Raw genomic sequence first — 23986 nt, 5'->3', positions numbered from 1 at the left:
TCAGACCCTCAGCCCCCCTGAGGCCACTAAAAGGAAGCGGGGAGACCACAGCCCATCTCTGCCCATGGAAACTGCTTAGGGTCAGCCTTGCCATGGGCCAAGGAGGGGCTGCCCCTCCCACTGGGGCAATGAGTGGGCCTGGGTGGGAAGAGTCTGCGCTGTTATTACATGTACTCTACAGACAGAAAGCCGTGACTTCACTCTTGAGATGAAAGGAATCACATTTGCCCACATACACCAGCAAAATCTTAAGTTTGATTTTTATAATTTAATTTTAGAAAAAGGTCAACAGCTTGTACTGGAGGATGATCTCACATTCACACTCATGTTCTGGGTTAAGCAGCCTCAAATGGTTACTCTTGGTAACGATGTGAACATGTGTGCATAGGTGTGTACATGCAAGTGTGTGCGTAATTTATGAAAGTTCTTGCCATCATACCCATACATCCCCCTGTTAACAATTTCACTTTTTTACTCTGCTGTATGTGTTGCATAGTAAATAGATAATTTGATATAAGCCTCATATGATGTGATTTCACAATCAGAGTCCTAACCATTGAGATATGACTTAATTTGTTAAAGTGATAAACAAGATTATTATGTGCAAACAAACAGGGTTTATGCTCCAGCTGCATCCAAATTTATTTCACAAAGCTGTAAACACAGGCCCTTTCTCAAGTCCTGATGATTGAGTCTCTCTGCCTTCTGTCGACAGGAGAGGAATGTAAAGGCTGAGTCGGTGCTCTTGGCCCTGTGTTGGCTCTTGGCTTTCCAGCCCTGTCACTTAAAGAAACTCATTCATTCCCCAGATTGGGCAGTGCTCCTTGCTGGGGTCCTTCTAAGGCTTTTCACACAGAGACTTTCCCAAGCGGGGACATCTGATCTCAGCCTGCCCGAGCGGGGCCCCGGGCCCCGGGGACTCAGGAGCTTGAGAAATGTGCTGAGAGCCTGGGAGCCACCCGGGGAAGGGGCAGGGGTCACAGCCCTCCTCCCTCCCTGCCCCGAACTGCTCCCCAACTGAGAGCCCCTAGTGTAATTCCACCCCAGACCTGGGGGTGAAAGTGGGGAGGCCCATTATGCCAGCTAGGCCCAGCCCCACTTCGTGTGACCCAGCCCAGCCCTGAGAGTGGATGGAAGAGGCAGGGGGACTTTGGCCCAATCAGACCCCACCGTCTTCCCTTGGGCTGTAAAACCAGTATTGGGGGGATGGGGGTATCCAGGGAACTCAGCCCTAGAATAGGAGAACCCTCAACGCCCCCCCACCTGGGCGGGGTGGGAACTTCTCAGCACTTCTTAGCAGCAAGTGGTTCAGAGGAGAACCCAGTCTGCCTCCTGGGTCCTTAGAGGGCTGCAGGCTGCAGGTGGAGAGGTCAGGCTGCTGGCCCATGCTGGCGAGGTCCGAGAAATGCTCATTCCACAGGAATCACCTTCTCTTCCGCATGCAAGCCTCCAGCCGGCCCAGCTCCTCATAGGACTGGTAGAAAACATCAAACTCCCGGGTGCCCCAGCCCCTCCAGACAGCCAGGCACCACTCCAGCTTTTCGTTCTCAAAGCCGCACACAACTGTGTCCTTTGCCACTACGGCAGCATCCACAAGCACCCTGCAGAGAGAGGGGGTCTGAGAAAACCCACAGGGGTCCCCACTTGGTCGGGGCTGTGACCCTCACCCTGCACCTTTTCGGAGGACACAGCCTGGTTAAGTGGGCATCTGTGCACCCCAGCCTGGCACCACCAATGTGCTGGGACACACTGCTTCTCCCTCTGTGGTCCAGCCTGTGGGCAGTCTTTCTAAAGTCTAAAAAGGGGCCTAGGGCATCATTTCAGGTTCACCTCAGAGCAGGTATCCTCCCTAATGCACCTCAGACCCCAAAGAGCCCAGAAAAAATGGTCAGCCCTCTGTGTCCACAGGTTTGGCATCCTCAGATACGGAGGACTGACTGTACTGTGCCATTTTACATATAAGGACTTGAGCATCCTCGGATTTTTGTATCTGCAGAGGTCCTGGAAGCAATCCCCTGCAGATGCTGAGGGAGGACAGAATTATCAATTCTACCTAATAGTTCTTGCTCATCAATGGTCCATGACAGATTTTAAGCTTTAACTCAATTTCCTTGCCACCCAGCCCAGGCATGATTCTTCTCCCTTTCTAAGTTTCCACATGCTTAGGAAATACAGGGCAATATATTAGGCAAAAAACCTGTACCAACAAGTCCTAACTATGTACATTTTTTTTGAGCCTGTGGATTGTTTTGCATGATCTGAGCATACACTACAAGTTTCCTTCTGGGCCCCTGCGGGGCTGTGTGTCCCACCTCCGAGCACACACTGCCCGCATCTCTTCCCTCTGCCCTGTGTGCCCTGCCTGGCACTGAGGCCAGCATGTAAACTGGGATGTGCAGGGGCCTCCACTCCCTCAGGCCTTGCATGTCTCGGGCACTTGGTAGCTATTTGCCAAGGGAATAAACGTCTCAGGTGCATCTCAAAAAGCTGGCCTCCCTTTTGCTGGCTGCCTGGGCTGCTTTCTCCCTACAGTGAGAGTACCTGGCTCTTGGTAAACCTGTCTTTGGGGGGCAAATAGGAAAAACAACACCAGGAGAAAATTCAGGGGAACTAATGGTGGGCACTCTGAGGTCAACAGGCCCGGGCTCTACAGACCTGCCTGCTTCCCTGGAAGCCTGACCTGAGAACTGGGAACTACTGCCGCCCACAAACTCAGCTGGTGCTCAGCAGCAAACCCAGATCTTGTCTCCAGTATCACTTGCAGGGCAAGGGTCACTGGCCCGGGTGCCATAGACATTTCCTCTGTCATCATCCTACTCCGGGAAAAACAGGCTGAATGCGATTTCTCCATAAGGGAGATTAACCACGTGGGACTCAGCAAAGTGAGGGGTGTGGACATTGCCAGCTGCCTGACGACTCCAGGAACACTGGCTGGCACCAGCCTTCCATCTCTATAGTCAGGCAGACTGTGTCTGGACAGGGGGTCCTGCCCAGCATGACCCTCACAATGGAGTCTGGCCTGCCTCCTGGTGGGACCCCCAGAAAATGGGTACAGCTGAGCCTGGGAATGGGCATGGCGAGGGTGGGCATGGCAAAGGTTGGCGTGGTCTGGCTGTGCGGCTCCACCTGGTGCTGTATGGGAGGAGAGGCACCTCAGGAAGGGCTCTCCTGTTTGGCAGGAGGCACGGGGAATCAACTGGATCCCCATTTCAACTGCAGCTGAGCTTGGGCACTGGAGGCATACCCCAGGCAGGGCAGTTGGTCCACAGGTGCTCCGGGCACCCCCAAAACAGGCAGCCATGACCAGTGGGTGATGGCCGGTTCAGCTAGTATTTGCTGATCCCCTAGGAGCTGCCTGTTCGTCCTCCGTCTATGGCCACAGTGGTGAACGCCATGTTTATTGGTGGAGGACAGAAGGGCGGCGGCCATCATGCAGGGAGGTGGCAGTGAGGCCTCGATTCCCTACGCCACACCCTCGGTCCTCTAGGAGCTGCCCTCAGTCTTACCCGTGCGGAGTCAGCTCTCGGGCTTTCAAGACAGCGATGACTCGGCCCCGCTGGGTTCCTGCATCCTTCTCCAAGCCAATGACGATAACATCTCCACCACGCCTAAGAAACCAAAACCCAGAAGGGGAACCGTTTGTCTAGGGCTGTGCTCTCCAGGGGAAACAGAGCTGGTGTGCAGAAAAGCATGGGAACAAACGCAGCTTCTGCAAATGGATTGAGTTACCGAGAGGGCCCCGGAGCAGGGCGAGAAGGCCTTTCCCAGTAGGAAACCTGACCGTGGCTCTCCTTTGTGGTGCCCTGAGTTCTCTGGAGGGCTGATGGGCTTTCGTGCGGCCCTTCTTAGATTTGCTAAAGAGATTCCCTCCCGTTCCAGAAGAGAGGGAATAGCTCCTGATGGATCTTGACAGTACCTTAAGGTTCCCCTCACTCTGCCCCCAAAGCAAGAGCAGTGGGCGGTGCAGGATGATGCTCCCTGTCGGGAAACCTACCTGGGGACCCAGATGACATCTTTCACGGCAAGGATCTTCACAGCCTGCAGGTGCTGGCTGAACGCCTCGCCATCCATGGGGCTCAGGTCATGCTCAGACCTGTCGGAGCCTGTGGTGGGCTCGAGCAGCCTGCTGGTGTCCTCGCAGTCAGTGGAGAAAGGCAAGCTGGAAGAGCTTGCGGGGGAGCAGGGTAGGCTTGAAAGGGACGTGGGCACCTGGTGGGGTGGAGACGAGGAGTAGGAGGACATAGAGCAGTAGTCGGTCAGGGAGTCCTGGTGGGTCAGGATCTGCATGCCCAGCTCCTCGCTGTACATGATGCTCATGTCTGCAATGGAGTCCTTCTTGGGTTCCTTCGGGCTGGCTGTGGGGCAGTCCAGGGGCTCCGGGCCCATTGGGTGCACGGGAAACACGTCCCTGAGGGGACTGGGGTCCCCGCAGAAGTATCGGGCACACAGCTGGTAGGTGGTGGAGTGGTACATCACCAAGCAGTTGGCCCTGTCGTCCAGGCACCAGACGACCTCCTCCCCGTGGCACTCAGAGCCGCACACGACTGATGTGACCACCGAAGGGGCTGAGTAGGGCTCCAGCCGCCTGTTGATCTCCAGGGCCACGCAGTCGATGACCAGCAGGCCCGGCCCGTTGCTATACCAGACCTCGGACCCACTGTTGACCACCTCCATGGCCTTCACGGGGTAGGGGTTCTGCCTCGCGTCTTCGTCTGGGATGCTGAACTTGGACCTGTTGGCTGTGTGTGAGCACAGGTAGGAGCAGCTGTGGTCTGGGGCGCCGCGCACCATGGGAAACACTGCCACAAGCCCATCAGCCAGGCCTGCTAGCACCAGGTAGGAATTCTGTGGGGAGAAGACAGGGATGCTTGATGCCCTTGCGTCTCGTGCACCCGGGAGAGAAACAGTCGGTGCAAGACTCATCTCTGCACGTACTCCAGGTGGGCATGTGCTTTCTACCAGCACTTCCTGGAAAATCCAGCTCCTAAAAAGGCAGCGGCTGCCAGCGGGAGCTTCTGGGTATGCTCCCAAAGGAGGTGCAGCTCAGGCCCAGAAAAGCCACACCCATCCCCCCTCCTGTGAGCAGGAAGAAAAAGGTCCATGGCACCCGAGCAAGGGGCACATGTTGCCTGGACCACACGGCTCGCCTTTGGTCAGCCTGGACTTCTTGCAATGCCAGCAGGAGGGAGCTGCCTTCTCCTTCAGGTCACCAGGGCCTCCTTCTGAGGCAGGATGTGGTGCCCTCCTTCCTCTGAACTCTGCTCCTTAAGGTGACAGCAGTTGTGGACACCCTATGGGTCTGCTCTTGGCCTCCTGCCTGCTGCCCCACAAGCCGGGTGCTCCATAAGAGCAGGCCTGGGTCTGCATGCCCACCACTGCCCCCGGCACTGGCCTGCACAGGGAAGGGCTGAGTCCCAGTCACCTCTGTGACTCCCCCCAGTTTTATGCTCAAGTCACAACACGTGCTGCTGAACTAATTCTTGAAGAAATCACTTCCAAATTCAACCCTCTTGTGGAGGCACTTTTTGGCCACTATGCCGCATTCCCCGCTTACCACATCTACTCTGAAATGCCTGTGGTTTAGGCATTGATGGGGTCTTGGGGTGTCTCCCGCCCCCGCAATGAGGCATGTGCTCTTCTACAACCACCAGAGGTCATCAGGCAGAGGCCAAAGTTGCAGAGACTGTGCTGAATGCTGGGCCCAGCCCAGGCCTCCTCAGAGCATCTGTGTGGAGCTGGGAATGGAGAGCAGCTTAGCAGCCTAGACGCCTGAGTGGGGTTGGGGGGTTGGCCAGAAAGAGTTCAGGAGAACAAAGCCAGAGCCGGGAGAGAGCAGAGACGTGGGCCTTGTGCCAGGGAGGGTGAGCAGCAGAAAGCCCCCTTGTTGGGAGCTGGGAAGTTGGGCTGTCCAAGGTGATGAGTGAACCAGCCTCTAGCTTACTGAAAACCACCTTCAAGATTCAAGGAAAGAAAACAGCCAAAGCAAATAGGAGCAAGGTCTCTATCAGTCCCGGCTCTGGGCCCCAGCCAGGCGGTGAGTCCCACATCCCAGATGGGTGTGGATGTGCGTGTGCAAGAATGCAGGGGTCTGTCATCCGTGGCCACAGGGCAGCATGGCCTCTGAGGGGAAGACTGGCAGGGAGGCTCTGCACAGAGCCAGCTTTATTCCAGCCGGTCGAGCGGGTGGTGGTGCCCTGGCTTGGGGCTCTGGCCAGCCATGGCTTTAAATAACACTTTGTGTTGAGTTCTGTGCTTCAGTGCAACCAGGTCCCGAGCTCCCCAGTTGCCCGTGCGGCCACAGTCAAAAATGACTCTAAGGTTGATTTCAGTTTCTTCTTTTTTTTTTTTATAAATTTATTTATTTATTTATTTTTGGCTGTGTTGGGTCTTCGTTGCTGCCTGCGGGCTTTCTCTAGTTGTGGCGAGCGGGGGCTACTCTTCCTTGTGGTGTGCGGGCTTCTCATTGCAGTGGCTTCTCTTGTTGCGGAGCATGGGCTCTAGGTGCAGGGGCTTCAGTAGTTGTGGCACACAGGCTCAGTAGTTGTGGCACACGGGCTTAGTTGCTCCGCGGCATGTGGCATCTTCCCGGACCAGGGATTGAACCCATGTCCCCTGCATTGGCAGGCAGATTCTAAACCACTGAGCCATCAGGGAAGTCCCTGATCTCAGTTTCTTAAGAAATGAAACTGTAGAGGGGTGGAGAGGAGAGTGCATATATTTCACGATTGTCAGGAAGTAGTAATAATGCTCAAATTTACTCAGTGCGCTGGCCCAGAGCTTTGGGTACGTTATGCCCAGAGATCCTCCTCTCAATCTCTTTTACACCCATTTTGCAGATGGGAGAACTGGAATCAGATGATAATAGCCGACATGTTTTAACAAAGCCTCACCAATAATGACCCTTCGAGCAGGGAGCTGCACAAACAGGCGCCTCAGGGCCCACAAAGGGGTTCTGGAGGCCAGAGAAGCCTTGGGGACGCCGCTGAGGAGCTGGGGTGAGGGTAGGGGCAGCTTCTTGGCGGGGGGTGGTCACAGCGCTTGATCATCAGAAATGAAGAGGAAGAGGTGTTGAGCGGCAGGGTCAATTCTGGAGGGAAGGGCCTGCTCGGAGTGCGGTGCTGGGTGGGGAGGGGTGTGAGGGGGCAACGGGGGGTGAGCCCTGGCCGGCCCGTGGGCTGGGTCTGATCCTGAGGATCAGCAGCACTGCCGGGGCCCAGGGCTGGGGAGGGCACCACTCACAGATTCATTTGAGAAAGGCAGTGGCTAGGAGTTGAGGTGATGAGTCTTCAGGGCCATGCTGGACAAAGAGGGACTGAGTTCTGGGATTGAGGCTGAGCACTCCAGAAGAGGCAGAGCTGAAGGCGGAGGGGAGTTGGCTGCCTGACAGGGGTGGGGGCCTGCCAGGGCCCGGTGACCAAGTGGCTGTGGGAGGTGCTGGGCCAGGCTCCTGAGGCCCCTGCTCTCAGAAAGGGAAGGGCACACATGCAACTGCTCCTTGATACCAATTGCACCAGAAAAGCATCTCACCTGAACTGGGGCTGTGGCATTTGCATGCAGAATGCAAGCCTTCCACTTAGCCCACTAATGATGGCCCCGATCTCCTGTCTCTCTAAGGCTGACTGTGACCTAGGCTTGGTGATCCAGAAGAGCATAGCTCTGCTCCCTCTCCACCAGCCCAATGGAACGGGGAAGGGAGAATCAGAGACCTAGGCACCACCTCCCCCTTACCTCACCTTTTTTATAACAGGCACCGCCAAGAAGCAGGTGACGATGGCTGGGGTGTCCAAAGCCCGTTGGGGCGTGTTCAAGGGACACATGCCCTTGAGGCTGTAGATGTAGATCTTCTGGTCCTGCGGAGGAGACAGTCAACGTGAGAGCCGGGGGACTTCCCTGGCGGTCCAGTGGTTAAGACTTCGCCTTCCAATGCAGGGGGTGTGGGTTCGATCCCTGGTCGGGGAGCTAAGATCACACATGCCTCACAGCCAAAAAACCAAAACATAAAACAGAAGCAATATTGTAACAAATTCAATAAAGACTTAAAAAACCAAAGCAAACCAAAGCAAACCAAACAAAAAAAAAAACATGAGAGCTGGGCTGCAACAAGCCTGCCGGTTCCTAGGGTGCACTCGGTCTCAGAAGGCCCTTTACGCCTTGGAAAGTAACTTATTGAGGCTTTCTGGTTGGTTGTTTTCATATTTCTGTTCTTTGTAAAATCTTTGAAAACTACAGAATATTCTGAAGAAAAACAAAATCGCCCATACTCTAATACCCAGAGAAAGCCACTTTTGGGATTTGGGGCCCAGACTTTCAGTTTTCCGTGGGTATTGGTGTGTGTGCGCGTTTCCAACAGTGGGATCACACTTCTATGCTGTTTCCACACTTTTCTTCTCCCAGGACGATCAGTGCAGGCAGAAGCCCTGTCCTACCTAGTCTGTGAGGGAATGATGCATGTCTATCGCTCAGGTGTACCAGAATTTGGCTCATCTGTTGTCAGATGTTTATTCTGTTCAAGTCTTTACTACTATGAATTATACTGGAATGAGCATTCTTATACACCTATCTAGTCTGAGTGTGTGTGCGTGTGTGTGTCTTGGTTTTTTCCCTAGAACAAACTCTTAAAGCTAAAATTACAGAGGCTTACATGGTATGAATATTTTTGAGATTTCTGATGCATATCTGAACCATACTTGCCATCTGGAAAGGCTGCACCAGTTCATACACCCCCACCCACTAGCTTCAGAGCATTTGTTTTGGGGCACTCCTCTCTGGAGTTCTCAGAAGACAGTTCCTTGTGCCTTCTGCTGACCTTTTTACATGAAGGCGCGAGGCCTCCGAGCTGAGTGGATTTGCTGTGTAGACAGGCAATGTTATAAGAAACCCAGTCACTTCGCCAACCTGCTGGGGTTCTCCTCTTGCCGGGATTCTGCACTTGACACTTAGCTGAATCCCAGAGATGCTGCTTGTTCACAGGGCTGCTGGCATTGCTCTGGGGTCTCACAGTTGTGGGCTGGGGTTAAATCTGAAATTCAAATGTACCTGGGTGTCCTGCATATTTAGTTGCTAAATGGAACCCCCCCCAGGAGCTGGTGTTGCGCACCTCGATGAGAGCCCTGCAGAGGGGTGGTTACCTCGGTGGCCGTCCACAGAGAGTTCTGGACCTTGAGCTGGCAGCTCAGCTTCATTCCCGCACAGTTCATGCGCTGCACTTCCAGGAGGCCCTTCTCCGCGTTCACCACTGTGTAGTTCCTACAATCGGCAACAACTGTGCAGTCAGCTCAGGCCTCCCTCTCCCTGGCCTGGCCTGCAGCAGCCTTGGAGGAGGACATCAGCTGTGGGCCTTGTCCACCCCTTCCAGCCCAGGGTCCAATTTCGCATGTTTTAAGAGACTCAAGGACTGTTCATGGCTGGGGAAGAGCCTGGTTCTGCCTACCTGGTAATGCTTGAACATTTGGGCAGAGAAAGGCCATTCCCAAGCAGAAGAAAGACCTTCTTCTTTCTGTGACCTTTGAGGGCTCAAAAAGTTGCCCACAGCATGAAGGGACACCAGGGGGCTGTACCTGCACTAAGGCCGCTCCCTGCCCTCCCACTGGCCATGTCTCCCCCCCCGCGCCCCCGCCACACACACACAGCAGAGTACATCAGGTCAACCAGAGACAGATGGGGGAACTGCAGAGTAGACTGGGGGTCTCAAAACGGGCCCCCAACATAAGTGCTCTGAGAGCTAACAAGCTGTTGTGTATGAGAGTGGCCCTTCACTCACCCGCCCCACCATGTTCCCCAGCATCACCATCTCCCCACCGTCCTTGATAGGCATCCAGCATGTTCACTGCCTGGAGGGAAGACTGCAGCTGGGGCAGGGGTCGGTTATTCACCCAGGCCACACAGATCTTTTCCCCAGTCCAAGGGAATAAGTCAATTGAGTGGATAGCAGTTCTCAATGTAACATTTTTCTGCCATCAAATTTTGGAAACCCTTGCCATTGTTGACTGATAACGTGTATTCGCAGATGATAAGAGATGAGTGAAAAATCAGCAAATGAAAACTTTCTTCAAAGTTATATTCCCCCCTTTTTCTCCAGTCTTTTTTCTATGCATTGAAAAAATAAAACTAGGATATTATAAATAACTTTACATTTAACTTGGAAAAAATTAAAAATATAGAGAAACTTAAAGGATAACACACCCCTATTCTATCCAACAAGAATTTTGTTATGTGTATCCTGTTTTCTGCATGTCCCCCCTTTCTTCTCACCCACTTCCCTTCCTTAATTCAGGATGGTCTCATTTCCCCCTCCACTCTCACTTCCCAGACTCACTGCCCTTTGTGCTTCTGGCCATAATTTCTTCCCCTCACCTTCCAGTGAGCTTGCCCCTTCTTCAGGCTGGGGGTGAGCTTTTAAAACCCTCCCAAGTCACAGAGAGAGGCCTCCCCTTGCCACTGGAGATAAGCTTTTACAGCTCTGAGCAGTATTGTCTCCAATATCCTGGGTGAGTCTGTAAGACTGAGAAGGTGAAGAAAGTATTGCTGGGCGGTGGGGTGGAGCAGGGCCCATGCCAGAAGCAGCACTGAGCACCCCAACATCTCTGCAACCTTGGGAAAGGTTCCTAGACCAGCAATTACTGGGCCAAAGGGTATAAGTATTTCGAAGCCATTTAAGACATACTGACAAATTGGTTTTCAGACAGATGTGCAAATTTAGATGCTCACCAGTAAGGTATGACCCACCCTCAGTAGCATCCATTATTATCTTTGAAAAAAAAAGTTTGCCAACATGATGAGCAAGAAAAAAAGTTATCTTGCAGATTGAATTTATATTTCTTTGATTACCGGAAAGTTCAAATGTTAAAAAATATGTTCATTGTCCTCTGTTAACCTTTCTCAAAGGATACTTATGTTCCTTGCCTATTTACTATTGGATTTTAGTATTTTTTTCCACTGATTTGTAAAAATCCCTGAAATAAAAAGATTAATAATTTAAAATTTTCTCTATTTGTTTAAAAGATTTTAGAGAGTCTGTTGAGGAAATAAATATTGACGGGAAAATAGGGTTTATTTTTATATACACTGGTGAGCATTTCAATTTATTTTATGTGTACATTTATAGTCTTTAATAGTAAGAGGGCTTTATTTTCATGATAGGCAATATGCCTATATTTCCTGGTCTTCTGAGATTGTGACATTCCACCAAAAGCATTGTGATATCGGGATGCTGTGCCCATAAAGGAGTTTGAAAACCATGTGCTGTCATTCAAACCAGAGGGCCCAGGCCCCACCTATCAATCCCTCCCTCCTTTCTTCTTTTTCACAGTGTGCATATCACGGCGCATGTGGCCATCACCCAGCTTCAGTAATTATCACCGTATGGCCATGTCAGTTCATCTCTGCCCCCATCCAATTTTTTTCTCTCCCCAGATTCTTATGAAGCAAATCCCCCAAATCATCTTTTATCTATAATGTTTCTGCATTTATCTCTAAAAGATGATTAGGAAACAAAAGATGATTAGAAACCTAACCACAATGCATGACCCCACCTAAGAAAAGAGAAAATAATTCCTTAATATGAATATCCAGTATTCAAACTTCCCCAACTCTCTCATCATTGTTTTCAGTTTGCTTGAATCAGCAGTGAAAGAAAGCCCATATTTCCACTGATTTTTATGTCTCAGTCTTTTGATAGGTTTTCCTTCCCTCCTTCTCTTTCTCCCCTAGCAGGTCATGTGCTGAAGACACTGGGAGGTGTCCTGTGGAGTTCCTGCATCCCAGGGTTTCATCTACCTCATTCTCCTGTCCCCGATCTTGAGTCTTGATTAGATTCCATCCGAATTTTTAGGCAAGAATACTTCCTCATTGGGGTTGTGTATTTCTATTGAGAGGCACACAATGTCTGGTTCTTGCTCCTTTTTTGATCATTAATGATAACTGCCTACATCCATTATTTCAATAGAGATTACAAAATGCTGACATTCTAATTCTAGCATTTCTTCTTCATTTATTAGCTTCATTTACTCTAAAAAGAAAAACTTCCTCCTATCATCTCTTTTGCTAGCTACTATGGGGCACAGTTCACACAGGAAAGGCAGAGTAAAACCTTGATTCTTTCTGTATAGACTAGTTTTCAAAATAATAGGTTTGTTCCCTAGGAGCTAGGAGCCTCCAATGATGATCAATGAGGAGTTTTATAAGTTAAAAAAATTTTAAATTATTATTTTTTATTAAGTAGCATTAGAAACTAATGAATTTAAACAATTTGATGTGTCTCAATTCATTGCAGATATTTATTCTTACTGATCCTTGGTTGCCCTATCTTTGGCCAGTGGGAACCTATTCAGATTGGCTCCTGAGTCCCTTTGATCCACCCTCACAAGTCTCTGATGGCATCCTTGTTTCCAGTGTGTCAGATGTTTCAGGTCCACTTCCTGCCCCAAATCTGGAGTCAGCCACTTCTCCAATAAGCCTTGGTTCCCCTTGGCACTTAGAGACCACCATCTGCATCCTAGGGGTGCTCACTAGTATTTGGTTGGTCATTGTTTCTAGGCCTTTTCAATGGGCAGAGCTAGGAAATATGAGTTCATTTTTCTTAAAGCTAAAATACTCACAAATCCATCCAATTTAAATTCAGAACTACAGGATTTTCATTTAACCTATCTTTTATATTTTGCATGCTGAGTATCACAATTTGCAATGCATGGCACCAACATAATTACTCATTAACTTTACCCTACAATTATAAGCAATGCCTTAAAATAGCAACACTATCACCAACATTATAATTACTGACTATGTGTATATGTATATACGTATATACACACCTACATATATATGTATTTTTTACATATATATGGACGTATATGTATACACTTTTTACATATATTTTTTTATTTTTATTTTTTAGGGCAGTTTTGTTTTTCTTAGAGCGCATCTTATGTCAGAACACTCAGTCCCAGTGACATAAAACCTGATGAAAACCTTACCAATAGTGACCTAGGGAAATGGCAAAGTCCCTTCCATTTATCTCATTGCATCTTAAGCTTTGCTTTATCTAAGCCTTATCAGATTTGAGCACCTGCAAATGTTGCACTAAGCTTCCTAGAAGACTATTCGTGCCATGAAATGCTCTCTTGCTTCTGAAGATGTCACTCTAGGTAGGTGGGAGAGGCCACACCTCTGGCCAGGACTGAAGGGTCTCACATAGGATGGTGCTTTTCTGCAAAATCTCTCTGATACTATCTTTCCAAGTCCCTGGCCTCTCTGTCATTCTCCTTGAATATGCAAAGCCCCTCCCCAATGTCCCTGTCCTTCCTGCCACATCACTAAGAAAAAGAGATGCACCTGGAAGGTGGGGGGGGGGCATGAATTCTTATTTAAGGACATCCCTCTTGCTTGGTCCTGGGACGCCTTCCCTTCTCTCTACTCAGCAACTCCGCTCCAGTACCTTCCTCTCTTCCTGACCACCAGCATCATTTACTTCCTCTACCATCAAGCTGCAAATAACTCCCATCTTAAAACAAAACCCTCCTTTGACCCCCGCCCCCCACGTCCCTGTGGCAGACATCACGTTTTCTCTGCTTCTCTTATCCACAAACCTACACGTGCATGTCTGTGGACTGTTTTCTCTCTCAAGCAGACTCCATCAGGCTTTCAACCCACTGTCCACTAAACATCTCTCACCATGGTCATCCATGACTGCTCCCCAAGTCCATGGTCACCCCCCCCACCCCCGCATTCTGATACCAACAGGGCACGGTAGGCCTCAGACGTTACCTGGACTCCTCTTTCCCATCCCAGAACACCACCATGTACTCCTGGCCCTGGGACGAGAAGAAGGCCGTCTGCTTCCCACAGGGCAGCTGGTACATGAAGGTTGCAAAGGTTGGGTCCTTCATCTGGCTCACCACTGCCAGGGCCAGTGGTCGCTGAGGGAGAGAGGCCAGCAGGGTCATGAGCAAGGGTCACTTACAACCAGATGGATGCCCATTCTTTCCTTGAAACTAAGGGTCTTGAACCAGGAAGGAAGAAGTGGAATCTGCTTATTCAGGACCCAATCAAAACAAGAGGCCAAAACAACTTCAGATACCAGAAACAAACCCTTCCAGGGTCTGGGTCACCGTTATCCATGGCAACTCAAAGTCAGGTGGTCAGGTTAGCCTAAACTCTGATATTCCAACCCCCATGCCCAGGGACACAAAATCTGGAAAATAATTTTTCTCAGACCTCATTTACTCTCAGTGCATTAAACTAGCATCATCTAATTTGATAAATGAGTTTTAACCTTGAAACCATTGGTCTCTTCCAAAAACAACTAGCTTCAAAATGATAATATGGCTCCTGCTTCTCATGAGCAAACCTTCTTCCCATACTTTAAAAAGAGATACGTACATTCTCTCTGCTCTTGCATGGAGGCTGTATCGCTATAAAAGTTGGTTTGCTTTATTCGCATGATGATGTAACACAAAAGTTGGGGAGGAAAAGAAACTTCATTTTTCCTGAGAGTGACACCCACTCAAAGAAAATGAACTGGATGTATTAGAAGCAATACATATCTCTTTGTAGAAGAGATAAGCAGAAAAGGGTTGCCCCATTTGTTCTAGACCCTCAGTGAAGAGTGGGCAGGCAGCCATACATGTGCACTCTGGAGACCCATAGCCTCCACCAGCTGGCAGGAGCTGCCAGGCCCCCAGGCTCTGTGCCCCCAGGTACCTTCTCGGGCTTTGTGTCCCAGCACTCCATCATAAGCGCCTGGAGTCGATGGAACTGCACTTCCTCCAGCTGCCCCAGAACCGGGCGGATGCCCTTGGACAGTTTCTTGGCAATCTGAAGCTGGTGCTGGCCCAGCGCAGGCCGCTGTCCTGACAGCAACTCGTAGAGCACCATCCCATAGGAAAACATGTCTACCTAGGCAGAGAGGCAAGCCAAGTCAGACCCCCTGCCTGGGCCCAGCAGATCTTGCAAGCTGGCCCTGAGAGACAGAGGGAGTGGGGAGACACGTTAGATAAGGAAAACATGGGCCCTGTCCAAAGGAAGACAATCATCAATTTCACCAATCCATCCACCTCTCTCTACCTGTCCAAGCATCCCACCAACCATCTGACCAACCATCATTCTGTCCCTTTATCCATCTATCTTCCAGTTCTTCCTTTTTTTCCTTCCTTCCTCCCTTCTTTCTATCCATCCATCCAGCCAGCCACCCACCTGATCACCTGTGCTTCTGCACATTTATCTATCCATCTTCCTATGTACCCATATATGCATCCATCTGACTGTCCTTCTGTCCATTTACCCATCCATCCTCCCATACTTCCTTCCTTCCATCCACTCATCCATCCATTCATCCATCCATCCATCCATCCATCCATCCATACATACATCCATCCACTAAACACATAATGAAAACTTGCTGTCAGGCACTGGTTAAGGGCTCGAAGGATGCCATGGTCCTTTCCCTTAAGTATAAAAACAAGGCAGGAAAATGCAAACTCTTGGTTTAACATGCTTGGTAGTAGGAGTACATGCAAATCATAAAGAGGGGAAAGTCTCCCAGATCACAACATCTTGATTCCTCTAAATGTCATGAAAATGTGCCTAAAGGAGAGTTACACAGGTCTCCATGAGGGTCAAGAAATAACTTTTTAGCAGGAGAATGGCTAAGATAGACCTGAGAATTTTCAATGTGAAGGTTCTGTTATAAATTTAGTTATGAGGTGCCTTGTCACCTGTTACTAAGAAGCTTATTTTTGTCACTCTGATTTTCCTTTTCTATCTTGGTTAATAGCTACAGGTGCCGATTTAACCCACATATGCTTGGGTCATTCTTGAAGCAATTAATCAATGACCCATCTGCAAATCACCAAATAATGAGAAATTACAGACCAGGGGAGTTTCACTGCTGGCTGATTAATTAACCAGGGCTGGCACTAGATGCAAGGCGAGCATTGTAAGATGGTTTTAAGTTGTCTGTGTGCCTGCATCTACCAAACAGCCCTCAGGGAAGAAGGCAAACATTTAGCCTTCGTCTCAGCCAACGCTGGCCATGCGGCCGCCTGGGAGGCCATGCTTAACCTGCCAGAATTCACTCTCTTCTCTTGGCTTTGGTGATGCTGCCTTTTGATTTGACCAGGAGCCTTTACCATCCTTATCTGTCTGTTCCTCACAAGTCACTGTGAGGCTGGTCCTCTGTCTCCATTTTGCACATTTAAATGGCAGAGTTGGGACACAAATCCGGACCCATCTCTGTCTTGGACTTTTTGTCCACTGTGCACAGCCTTCACTATGTTCCTGAACTGAGGTTTGAGTATTCTGAGGCTAGGTCACTGTTCTGAAGCTAAGGAGAAGTCACCCTTGACATTACTAGGTAGATACAGGCCTCTGTGCCCTTCTGGTTCAAGCCAGTGCCTGTGGTTGAGCACGGGAGAGGGAGAGATGTGTGCTCGGGGGCATGTGGAGCCCAGAAGCTGCAGGTGCCTCCAGGACTACGCAGTCCTGGGCCAGGGGACAGCAGTGGGCCAGGGCCCGTACCTTCTCGTCGTACACAATGCGAGGTCTGATCTCTGGGGCCTGGTAGCCAGGAGTGCCCTCCACGCCGAGGGCGCCCTCGTGAAATGACTGCCGGGATATGCCGTAGTCTGACAGCTTGATGTTGATGTGCTCCTTGACGTCCAGAGACCAGACCAGGATGTTGTCTGATTTCAGGTCACAGAAGATGATGTTTTTCTTGTGCAGGTAGGCCAGGCCGGAGGCTATCTGGTAGGCTATTTTTTGGGTGAGCATGTGTCCCAGGGGCATAAAGGAAGAATCTTTGCAAAGAAAAAATTATCAAACTATCATCATAACAACTCTCTTCTTTTCTTACCTCTGTCTCCCCAAATACTTTATATTCTACTGACGCGTTCTCATTGCTCTCCAGGATGGATGCCAGAAGAGACAGAGAACGACCTTCTTAAGATTATTTAGGTTAGAAATGCTTGTTGTTACTGCTTCATGGCATCTCATGAATTGCATCTCTGCAATTGTTGGTGTTCTTACCAAAAAGAGCAAGGATTCAAAATTCCTAGAGTTCATCTCAGGCCAAGATTGCTATAATGTCAAGGGGTGAGTTGCAGGTATAAGAACTCCATTAAAAAAAAATCTCTTCCACTGGGGGAGGAATAATTGATTTTAACTGCATTTCTTCTTGCTGAGTTAAAAGACAGCTACCTCTTTCCCTCTGTCAGCTCTTTGGACTTTAGTTACCCATTTCTCAGGGTAAATATTTAAAACTTTTGTTAAAAAATAATATAAGATAAAACTGACCCCAGGGTCTCAGATTTTTAACAATCGTGGACAGATGTGGTGAGTTATGGGCAAAGGAGAGATTTATGTGGCTACTGGGCTCACCAGGCTGCTGCTGATCGGGCCTCCCTGGGCTGCCTCTTTTGATGCTCTCACTGCCCTCCAAGTGGGGCTATTATCATCCTCCTTTTACGGATGAGTAAATTAAGCAACTTCCTGGATTACGGCAGACAGCCTGGACTCGGAACATGGCTCTGTCTGACTCCAAACTGTGAACTCCTGCAGCCTCGCCAACACCACTGCCCAGCACTTAGGCCTGGAGAAGCTCTTTTATCACCTACTGGGAGTGGCACATGAGCCACAGGTGGGTGTGCCCGGCCACAGATGGCTCCCCAGGACCTGAGCTGCCCACCACGGGCTCTCTGTCCTCCCAGGGGCTGAACTGGGCCGGGGCGGGCCCCAGGCAGCGCTCTGTGGAAGATTCTGGGCATGGTGGGTACCTTTGGCATTCTCGGACAGCACGGTGTTGAGGCTGCCAAGCGGGGCGAGCTCCAGGGCGAAGCAGAGCGGGTGGACGCTGATGCCGATGAGGGACACGATGCAGGGGTGCTGCAGGGCGTGCAGCATGCTGGCCTCCTGCCGGAACTCCGAGAAGTTCCTCATGGCGTCTGTGGACCGAAGGTGCCTCAGCATGGTGTCTGCAGGGAGAGCACGGCTGTCACCACTGCCTGGGGAGCCTGCGTAGGGCGACTCTGCGTGGGGGCCCTGTCACACTCAGAGCTGCCTCACGGGGACTCGAGGGGCTGGGCAGGGCCAGGATTTACATTTTAAGTCACTCAACATAACTGGGGTTGCAATATCGTCACCCAATTTTGGCACCAAATGTAGGCATTCCTGAGGCATCCAGGCTGGTATCAAGCCCCCTCCTCAGGTCTACACTTGTCCTGTCACACTCGGCGTTCCTATCCCCTTGATGCACATGCCCCCACCCTTGTCACCCACTCTCTTAGCCCTCACCCCACCCCGCTGCTGGCTGCCTGAGGGTCTCAATTGGATCTTATTCCAATCCTGCATCCCCGAGTGTCACCCAGAGCCTGGCTCAGGCAACACGTCTGGCATGTAACCAAGTTCCACTGCTCATCTGCAGGGATGCTGGGGGCTTGGTCGCTGCTGCTCACCTTACTCCCTGCCAGGAGCCAGGACCATGAAGGGCAGAAAGGACTACCACTCTCTTGTCAGCCAGAGAGAAAACCATGGGGCAGCCATGGGCCTGTGACACGTCACCTCAGGCCAGAGGAGAAAGGTCTATGGGCAGTGGTGGGCTGTGCTGTAACCTTCTCCCAATGTCCTTGAAATGCATCCCTCAGGGAAGGCATTTGCCTGAGTCCCCCTGAGGGGCCTTTCCCACCAACTGCTCACCCACCAGGCTGTGGCCAGCCCTGAGGTCACCGAGCAGTGTCCACCAGGTCCTGCTTGTCTTCTTGTGTCCTGATCTGTCCCTCCCCTATGTTCAGATTTTAAAATCAGGGATCATTGGACATGGAAGTTTAAACAGCATGAAGAAAATCTTGGCAGTTGAAATGTATCAACTGTGCCAGATCTATGTGTGTGCCAGACAAACTTGTTTTTTAAGTGTAAAAGTCTTGTTTTTCACATTGGGTCTTTAGACCATTAAGAATGTATTTCTGACATGGTCGAAGCCTGACCCAAGTCTGCCCCAGTTTAGCGAATAGTCAGCCTTTCCCACTGACTCCTAACGCTACCTCTGCCACGTGCCAGCCTCGCCTCCCACACACATGCAGGCTCTCTCTGTTCCCTTGACAGGCCCAGCTGTGCCCCAGGAGAACACTGCCTTAATGCCTGGAGACTTATAAGTCAGGCGTTTGCTGGGCAAGCCTCTCTCCTTTGTCTTCCGTTGTGGGATTTTCTTGGCTGTTCTTGGGTTTTTGTCACTTCACATGCATTTTATTTTCATTATTTTTAAAATTTTAATGTATTTATTTGGCTACACTGTGTGGCATGAGGGATCTTAGTTTCCCAACCAGGGATCGAACCCGTGCACCCTGCAGTGGAAGCACGGAGTCTTAACCACTGGACCGCCAGGGAAGTCCCCACATGCATTTTAGAATCAGTCAGATTTAACACACACACACACCCTGCTGGAATTTAGATGAGAACTAAATTGAATGATATATATTAATTATTCCTCAATACTTTATGGTTTAATTGCTGCCATGGAAGGCATTTTCTAATGGGTCATTGTTGCCAAATTTGATGTTGAGCTCACGTCTAACAACTTTATCAAACTCTTATTGGCTATGATGTTTGTCAATAAAGTCTCTTAGATTTACATTCTCTGCATATAACTATGGTTTTGTTTCTTCCTTTTTTAAAAAATTTATTTTATTTTATTTATTTTATTTTTGGCTGCATTGGGTCTTCATTGCTGCATGCGGGCTTTCTCTAGTTGTGGTGAGCGGGGGCTACTGTTCGTTGTGGTGTGCGGGCTTCTCATTGTGGTGGCTTCTCTTGTTGCAGAGCATGGGCTCTAGGCGAGAGGGCTCAGTAGTTGTGGCTTAGTTGCTCTGCGGCTTGTGGGATCTTCCTGGACCAGGGCTCGAACCCGTGTCCCCTGAATTGGCAGGGGGATTCCCAACCACTGCGCCACCAGGGAAGCCCCATGTCTCTTTCTTTCTGATCTGTTTCTTTATATTGTTCTATGATTCTAATTTTTCTACCAAGAGTGTAAATTCCTCTTGTGATCATGAAGATAACCATGCTAAGCTAGGGGCAGTGAGAAATGTGATATCCAGCCGGCTGGAAGGGAGGGAGCCTCCTAGCGCTTGCCCTAGCTGGGCATTAAGTGGTGACGTGTTGCTCTAGAACATCTCTGAGCTGCGCATGATGTGTGGACCTGAGCATGCCAAGGCAAGAGGGTGTGCCCTCCTTCAGGTGGAGGGGGTAAGGGAGAAGCCACCCATGCTGGCTTCCCAATTCATCCATCTGGAGTGTTCACCGTCCTTCCTTTAGTGGCTGGGTGGGGTGGCCCAGGGTGAGAGGTCCACCTGAGGTCTGACTGTGTGCCCACCACGTGTCAGGCCTGCGCTGGACATGGAGCGGATGGAAATTGTAAGGATGGCCCGTGCTCTTGGGGGCTCAGGTCCAGACAAGAAAGTAATCTCCAAAAGCAATTTCTAGGCCTTGCTCAGCCTGATCCTCAGGCCTGGTCCACATCTTGCCAGGCATAAAGCGGGGCTACCCCAGGGGCCCACATTGGCTTTGCTCACCCTCCTCCCCTGCCTGTGTGGCCTCAGGGGTCTCTAAGGTGGTGCAAGTTTGGACCAAGGGAAAACACGTGTGAAAAGAAACAATGCAGGGCCCTGTTTACCTTCAGGGGCATTAGCAAAGTTCTTGAATTTCTTGATCTGGAATCGCTTCACAGCCACGGGCTGGCCTTGGTACCGGGCCCGGTAAATGATGGTGCCACTCCCACCTTGGCCCAGGACAGTGCTCTCATCCTCGCTGTGCTCCAGCTTGCTGTTCTCCAGGAAGAGCCTGCCGGAAACACAGTATGTGGGGGGGTTAGAACAGACCTCCCTACCCGCCCCCTATAACCTGGAGAGGCCCGCTGAGGTGGGAGGCGGGTCCTGGGCTGGGCGGGTACAAGAATGTGCTTGGCCATTAGTTCCCACTGAGGAGAGTCAGGGTTCAAAGCCACCGGGAGGTCACACAGATATGGGGTAAACCCCAGCCCTGGGCAGGTCACTCAGCCCTGACAAGCCTTGGTCTCCTCTATAAAATGGGCTCATAACAGGAATGGCCTCAGAGGTACGGATGGTGAGTGGCTTAGGGTGAAGCCTCTGAAGGTGGCGGACACAGAAAAAGAATTCCTTTGGACATTTTCCTCCAAAAGGTTCTATGCTTTGAGAGCTAGTATCCATCAGACAAACTGCATTTATTTACTGCTAGGTTAGTTGTTTCCTCATTTCCTTTTATTAAGCCAATAATTATATAAATGGCCATATAGAGCTTCTGATCGGCATGGCCAGTGTCCCCACAATTGATGGCTAGGATTTTACCCAAAGGCAGGGAGTTTAGATCTTCTCACCTGTCTGTGCGTTCTAGTCCTAGGTAAAAGGGGGACTTCTGTCGGGCTTTTGGAAATATTGCAAGTCACTTCTGGAAGGGAGGGAAAGAGGGAAGGATGCAGGAAGGGAAAGAGGGAGGGAGGGCGGGCAAGGCAGCCGGATGCCCTCCCATTTCAGGGCTTCCACCTGCTCTGCTGAGGTCCCCCAGTGTTCCTCTTCAGCTACCTCTGCCGGGTGCCTCCACTGGAGCTCTCCTGGCCCAACAGACCAATGCCCCTCTCCCACCCCCCAACCATGCAGTTGTTGCCCATGTCTTCCAGGAACAGATTTTGCAGCTGCTCAGACTCTGCACAGCTCAACCACATCACACTCCTGGCAGATGCAACTGTACCCATTGTAGACCTTGGTGATGCAGCTGAAGATGAACTGGGCTGTTCTCCAAGTGCCCACCCTAAAACCACCTGCTCGGGAAGTGTGGGCACTTGGAAGCCTCATAAGACAGGGAACAGTGGCAATGCTGAAGATCCGTTGGGGCTTTCTGTTAGGACTCCTGTAATTTGGGGACACAGGACAAGGCTCTGTGGATGCCAGATTGCCCCTGCCCCCACCTGCCTAAACTCCCAGTCAGGGAGTGTGATGCTTTGGGGCCATGGTTGGGCCATAGCTAAAGTTTCCAGAGAGTCTCTGCTGGATTGTGAATTCTGTTCATATTCTTGGGCATTTCAACTCCCAGCCAAGTACCCTGGTTTAAGAACCATGCTATAGCCTGCAATTAGATCCAAACCAACAGGGACAACCAATCTGGCTTTGCTTTCCAGATTCCATACAGTAGACTCAATAGCCCAGATTCAGTGGGGGCATAAAACATAACAAGGTTCAGCAAATAAATGAAAATTCTAAAATTTGGAGCTGCCTAATCGGGCATCCCACCATGAAATCTGATTCGCACATATATAGATCTCTGCATGTGGTCTCCAAGACGTGACAACCCTCATGTTGAAGATCTAGAGATAAAGGTAAGTCACTTTGCAGAAGAGTGGTATTTAGTTGTCATTTCTACCAATGAGGTAATGGGAATATTAAAAAGATCTATGGGGGAAATTCTTCCAATGTAGGAAGTGATTTCTTAATTTAATAGACTCATCCAGAAGCATACTTTGGAACCACAATCCTGCAATATCTCGGAGTACTCCATATCCATTTTCTTGGGGTGGGGGAGCAATTTGGAAAAATGACAACACAAATATTCTCACCCCCCCCCCCAAGGGTTTCTTTAAAGAAACCAAATAGCAATCCTTTGAATAAGAAAACAACAGGATTTCACAACTCCAAAAACACTGCTAACCACCAATGTCAAATTATCTCCAGGGAGACCAAATCATGGCTTCTGGTTTCCATGACTACAGAAGATTCCATCTTTTACCAAGCACTTGGATTCTGTGACTGTTTCCTATAGGGGGGGACCACAAAACGTTTTCTCTTTTCTCCAGCATTCTCTCTCCAGTTATTATCTTAGATTAATATAGGTAGACTCATCTCTAGGAACAGATTTAGGGGATCTAAATGCTCAGCTGCAGGGTAGCAGTGAGGAGTCAGCATTTGCCAAGAAAAGAAAATGAGGCGGTACATCTGGGAGCACCCCCTTTTTGGACACCAATGGATATTTGTCTTCTATTCCTTGATCCAGCAGCAAAGTAGGAATCGGAGAGGAGGGCCAGCTCAGTGGAAAAGAGCACCAGCTAATGTGAGGGAGAAATGGTGTGGGGTCCCAGGATGACTTCAACTTCCAAGTGCTCTGCCTATTGGCTGGGCCTGTGTGGCTTCAAAAAGAAAGCTGACAGCCTGGTTCCCTTCAGGCAGCCTAGGCCGGGAACCTAAAAGTCACCTCAGGTTGGGTGGGAAGCAGTGGGTCCTGTGCATCAGCGCTGTGGCATACCTGGCTGGGAAGTCGGTCATGAACAGCTCAGGGACCAGCTCCTGGAGAGGCACGGGGAGGTCGGGGTGTCTGGGGCAGGAGATGAAGTCCTGCTCGATGGCTGTCAACACGCAGTCTTCCATGTCAAAGTACTGCACATCCTCCAATCTCTCACTTGGGTCGGCGTGCTGAGCCCAGGAGGTCTCGCACACTGGGCAGGGCACATACTGCTCCATCAGTGGGGTCCCATCGCTTTCCGTGGCCGTCAGGGCTAAATGGGGACACAGCAGGAGTCAGCTCACACAAAGGCGGCTGCAGGTGGGTCCCTGAACAGCATCTGTACCCCCAGGCTGGGTGAGCCTTTCACAGGAGGGGGTCTGTCTGCCCTGGCCTGGACCCCAGGGAGTGGCTGAAACATGACTGCCGCACTCGGGTTCCTTTTTGGGGAGCACCATCCTCGATCTTAAAAGACACTTGCAGGGAGGGACCAGGGATGCACCGGACAGTCTCCAGGGGGTCTAGACCCAGAGGTAGCTGGCCTAGGAGGTGCTGAGAGTTTGGGGATCCCTCCGGCACAGCTGGGCCCCGGAAGGACATTGCAGGCTGGGTCTGAGCTATGCCACACTCCAATGACCAAACCACAACCAGTAAGGAGCCGTTCTTAAAATTAGAAACATAAGGCTTGCAATTACTATGATCTTTTCTAGAAGAGCAATGC

At 50.4% G+C, this 23986-nt stretch overlaps 1 protein-coding gene across 10 annotated transcripts in view; it reads right to left on the bottom strand.

Moving 5' to 3' along the window:
* Nucleotides 1-219: 219 nt before the first annotated feature.
* Nucleotides 220-23986, bottom strand: part of LRRK1 (leucine rich repeat kinase 1) — a 117420-nt gene continuing 93653 nt past the window's right edge. For 5 of the 10 annotated variants that reach the window (XM_036843720.1, XM_036843719.1, XM_036843721.1 and 2 more), the window contains exons 24-34: nt 23290-23539; nt 20654-20820; nt 17766-17963; nt 16513-16790; nt 14698-14892; nt 13762-13913; nt 9129-9246; nt 7734-7850; nt 3995-4845; nt 3507-3608; nt 220-1601 (exon numbers count right to left, since the gene is read on the bottom strand). In XM_036843720.1, coding sequence (XP_036699615.1) covers nt 1424-1601; nt 3507-3608; nt 3995-4845; nt 7734-7850; nt 9129-9246; nt 13762-13913; nt 14698-14892; nt 16513-16790; nt 17766-17963; nt 20654-20820; nt 23290-23539 — 2606 coding nt within the window. In that variant the 3' untranslated portion in view covers nt 220-1423. Of the gene's footprint in view, nt 1619-3506; nt 3609-3994; nt 4846-6593; nt 6687-7733; nt 7851-8895; nt 9020-9128; nt 9247-13761; nt 13914-14697; nt 14893-16512; nt 16791-17765; nt 17964-20653; nt 20821-23289; nt 23540-23986 lie in introns of those variants that run through there. The other 5 variants (XM_036843725.1, XM_036843726.1, XM_036843727.1 and 2 more) reach the window with 5 other exon arrangements.

The sequence above is a fragment of the Balaenoptera musculus genome, chromosome 2 (genome assembly GCF_009873245.2).
Source record: "Balaenoptera musculus isolate JJ_BM4_2016_0621 chromosome 2, mBalMus1.pri.v3, whole genome shotgun sequence".
Taxonomy (NCBI): Eukaryota; Metazoa; Chordata; class Mammalia; order Artiodactyla; family Balaenopteridae; genus Balaenoptera; species Balaenoptera musculus.
Note: the sequence above shows the minus strand (reverse complement) of the source record. Positions and strands in the feature narration are given on the sequence as shown.